The sequence below is a fragment of the Carlito syrichta genome, unplaced genomic scaffold, assembly GCF_000164805.1.
Source record: "Carlito syrichta isolate Samal-C Ts95f unplaced genomic scaffold, Tarsius_syrichta-2.0.1 Scaffold297319, whole genome shotgun sequence".
Lineage (NCBI taxonomy): Eukaryota > Metazoa > Chordata > Mammalia > Primates > Tarsiidae > Carlito > Carlito syrichta.
The window spans coordinates 74,850-79,145 of NW_007241415.1; the positions used below are offsets into that span (position 1 = coordinate 74,850).

A 4,296-nucleotide genomic window follows, 5' to 3' on the forward strand; every position below is an offset into this window, starting at 1 on the left:
CCCCACCCCTGCAACCTCCCCTCCTGTGGTTTTGACACTTGCATAGTTCTTTATTTCTCTCAGGGGGATTTTTTAACCGTTCTCTCATCGGATGCCACAAGCTTTTATTTTAAAAGTCACACAAATTTGTTGTTCTTTTGCCAAAAGAACTTCACATGCATTTAATCTCGATTGGCTGGACGACCTGGGAGGAAGTTGGGTAGTCCTGGGCCCAGAACAGTGAACTCACATTTCAGTTCTCTCCTCCTTCTCTCCCCTTCGCCAGTATCTCTGTCTCTTGTTCACGCTGTGCCTTCACTTTTTACCAGATCCTCTCTTTTGAAAGAGCTTGTGTTCTAGTTATTTAATCCTTATCTACCCGTTAAAGGCGTAGGATATTTTTTTTTTTTTGAGTTGGAGTCTCACTCTGTCGCCCAGACTGGAGTGCAGTGGCACGCTCCCAGCCACCGCAGCCTCAACCTGCTGGGCTCCTGCAATCCTTCCACCTCAGCCTTCCAAGTAGCTGGAACTACAGGCATGCGCTACCACTCCCAGCTAATTTTATTTATTGTAGAGATGAGGTCTCGCCAAGTTGCCCAGGCGGGTCTCGAACCCACGGGCTCAGGCAATCCACTCACTTCAGCCTCCCAAAGAGCAGAATTACAGGCTGAGCCACCGGGCCCTGCTGGATTTTCTTTCTGTGGAAAATTTCCAGGGCTCCATGAGGGGCAGTTTGGTAAGCGAAGCACCTTTAAATCCCAAAAGCCTCCTTGGATTTTGATCCAAGACACAAAAATCATCTTTGCACTTTTATCCAGTGGTAGACTTTGCCACCACTTCTCATTTCTCACCACTCCTCTACACCCCCTGTAAGAGGGGCTGTCTCTGCTCCCATCCTACAGATGAGGAAGCAGGTCTGAAAGGAAAGGCGCTGGACTCGGTGGCTCAGCCTGTAATTCCGCACCTTGGGAGGCTGAGGTGAGTGAATTGCCTTAGCCCGCGGGTTCGAGACCCGCCTGGGTAACTTGGTGAGACCTCATCTCTACAATACATAAAAAAACTAGCCGGGTGTGGTAGCGCACGCCTGTAGTTCCAGCTACCTGGAAGGCTGAGGCAGAAGGATCGCCGGAGCCCAGCAGGTCGAGGCTGTGGTGGCCGGGAGCAGCCATGGCACTCCAGTCTGGGCGACAGAGTGAGACTCCAATTCAGAAAAAAAAGAAAGGAAAGGCAACTCCATCTTCTCCCCACCCTAAAGCCCTGACACATGGCTGGGCATCCAGCTGGCCCTTGGTAGGTCAGGTGGGACTGAGATGACTGAACTAAGGTGATGCTTCTAAGTCCTAAGTCCCCAGGGGCCCTCCCGTTCATTCATCCCACAAATACATTTATTGTGCACCTTCTGTGCGTGGGTACTGTTTTAGGTCTTAGGGGATAAGGCAGCGGAGTAAACAGAAACCCTTGTCCTTGAGGACCTTACATCCCAGTAAGGGAGAAGACGAGTAAAATATATGGTGTGTTAGATGTAAGTGCTAAGAAGAAAAATAAAGCAGGAAGATGGGACAGGAAGTGTTGGGAAGTGTTAACATTCAGACTAGGGAGAGGCTTGTCAAGAAGACACATCAGCAAAGAATTGAGGACACCTGCAGGAATTGAGGACGGGAGCCATTCATCCTCCTGCCTTTGAGCACGGCTGCCACCTCCCTCCAAGGACCTTCTCCTGCCCTCACGTGGGTCCCCTGGTCCAGAATAGGGCTATGAAGTCATTGACACAGTCATCAAACATTGCCCCCCCCAGGACTCCATAATAAGCTCGTTTGTACTAAAGCATTAGCAACTCTCAAGGAGAACCCTGGGTGGGGACTGAGTTCTGAAAAATCCCATGAGGGAATGCCTTATCTCAGGAAGGTGCCCCTGGGTAGGAACCACTCTCCTCCCTGCCTTTCTCCCCCACAGAAATTGAGTCTCACATTATAAAGCAAGAAGACATACTTAATGTCAAAGAGAATGAGATTAAGGAGTTGCAGCAAGTTATCAGCCAGCAGAAACAGATCTTCAGGTGAGGGGTCCAGGCCAGACCGGGGGTTGTTGAAAGTGGGGAGCCAGACCACGGCCCATGACCAGCTGGCTCCGTTGCAGGAATCACATGTCTGACTTCCGGATCCAGAAGCAGCAGGAGAACTACATGGCCCAGGTGCTGGACCGGAAGCACAAGAAGGCCTCAGGGATGCGTCAGGCCCACAGCCACCAGCGTCTCAGGGAAAAATAAAATGGTCATTGCCTTCCTGCTATCTGGCTATAATGCCCAGCTCTGCCTTCTCTGCTCTGCGGAGTCTCCAATCCTGCCCTTCCTTGTCCCCATGGGACCCCTCACCCCAGACCGCACCTCTAGGGAGGGGGCAGGGGAAGAGGCAGCAGGCACGTCTTCCTCCTGGGCTCTGGAGATCCTCAGGAGAATCAGGTCACCAGGGACTGGGTGGAAGACAGGCCTCAGACGGTCTCAGGTCAGAAGGGGAGCGACTGCAGCCTCCAGCCCCTGCCTCAGGCAGTGGTAGGTGTCCTTGGGTGGGGAGTTGCAGCCTAGGAGAGTGGCTGGGGCTTTATCGTCTAGTAGGCTATGCCCCTTAATTTTGGTATTTCATCTCTTCCTATACAAACAGCCCTGATTATCTAAGGAACATCCCACGCCACTCCCAGGGCCATGGTAAATTTAACTCTCAGCTTGGCTATAGGGAGGGAAAGAGAGAGTGTGTGTGTGTATGTAAAGCCCTGACCAGAAACTTCAAAGTGGGTTCCAGGACAACAGTGAATTTCAGAAATCAATTCTGATCACATAAGAATGATGGGCAGGGCACAGTGGCCCAAGCCTGTAATTCCAAAACTTTGGGAGGCCAAGGCAAGAGGATTGCCTAAGCCCAGGGGTTCGAGACCAGCCTGGGAAACTTGGTGAGACCTCATCTCTACAATGTATCAAAAAATTAGCTGGGCATGGCAGCATATACCTGTAGTTCTGGCCACTAGGAAGGCTGAGGCGGAAGGATCGCCTGAGCCCAGCAGGTCGACATTGGGGTAGCCGTGAGCATACCACCGTACTCCAGCCTGGGTAACAGAGTGAGACTCTGACTCAAAAAAAAAAAAAAAAGTTACATGCGTGAATCACATTTGCACCTCATACATCTTACCCAAACAGAAGCTCATTGATCTTGACAAATGGGAGGAAGGGAAAAGAGCCATGTGTCATTTTAAGGAGAGAAAAGTCTGGGAAAGGAACATAACCTGCTCCAGTTGCACGGGCAGGGTGGTTGCAATGGACAGGCTAGATTCAGAAGCCATCACAGCATGAGGTGATCAGGGGACACACCCAGGCAGGGGATCCTTCTGGGGACTCACTTCTGGGAGGCAGATTTGCCAGTCTAGCCCTTCCTGGGTCAGTGCAAAAGTGAGTGCACAGGAGGGACCTGGGCTCTTGTCCAGGGCCAGCTGGGGCCTGAGTCATAGCCGGACCTTGAAACCAGAAGTTTGAGGGCAAGTGATTACCATTGTCATACGACAATGACAGGTGGTGGCTGCTTTGCGCCTCTCCCCACCACAGGTCCTAGGATCGAAGGGGCTGAAACGAGGGGCCTTGTGAGTCCTGCGGGACTAACAGGCTGTTCTTGCCTCGGGGGCTTGAGGTGGGATCACAAGCTACCTCAGAGGTTCCCAAGGGGCCCACATCGGTATCCAGGGCCCACATCGGTTCTGGGTGCCGAGGCAACCTGGAAGAGCTAGAGCTGGCCACTCCAGCCCCTTCCCGTGGGTCCCAGCCAGGGACAGCCCCTTCGCGAGGCCCTGAAGAATCCGGGGAGTCCTCTAGCAGTGCTCCTCACGCTGTCACAGGTTGTGAGAAGGTGTAACTAGGGCCAAGAAAGGTGGTGGGTGCACCCTTATGAGCTCTAGCTGGCGCAGAGGGAGGAGGGTGCCCTGCAGTGACATCAGGAGTGGGGGCTGAGGGGAAGATGAAATGCCAGCAAAATCGGAGTCACCTGGCTGAAGGTCTGCACGCCTATTGCTTGACGTCAGGCGGATCCCTGCTGGGCCTCGCTTCCTCACCTGCGGTGGATGGAGTTGGGCCTAGCTCCTGGCTGCAAAGGTTCCGAGGCTGGGCCTGCCTCTCCCTTTGCCTGTCGGCCAAAGCTTGGCTTCCCAGTCCAGGTGCGCCGGCAGTGCGCGAGAAGCGGGTGGTCGGCCCGGAGCGCCGACAGGGAAGGCCGCGGACTCGGTCGAGGCCGCCGGCGGCGGGTGGCTGCGGCCGCTTTAAGGCGCGGTGACCCCACGGCC

The 4,296-nt window shown here is 53.8% G+C and overlaps 1 protein-coding gene across 1 annotated transcript in view; it reads left to right on the forward strand.

Annotated features, from left to right (window-relative positions):
- Positions 1-2,265, forward strand: part of SPATA24 (spermatogenesis associated 24) — an 8,558-nt gene extending 6,293 nt beyond the window's left edge. Inside the window, exons 6-7 of the mRNA XM_021710691.1 lie at positions 1,933-2,035; positions 2,116-2,265. Of these exons, the coding sequence (XP_021566366.1) occupies positions 1,933-2,035; positions 2,116-2,245 (233 nt within the window). The 3' untranslated portion in view covers positions 2,246-2,265. The remainder of the gene's footprint in view (positions 1-1,932; positions 2,036-2,115) is intronic.
- The last annotated feature ends 2,031 nt before the right edge of the window (positions 2,266-4,296 follow it).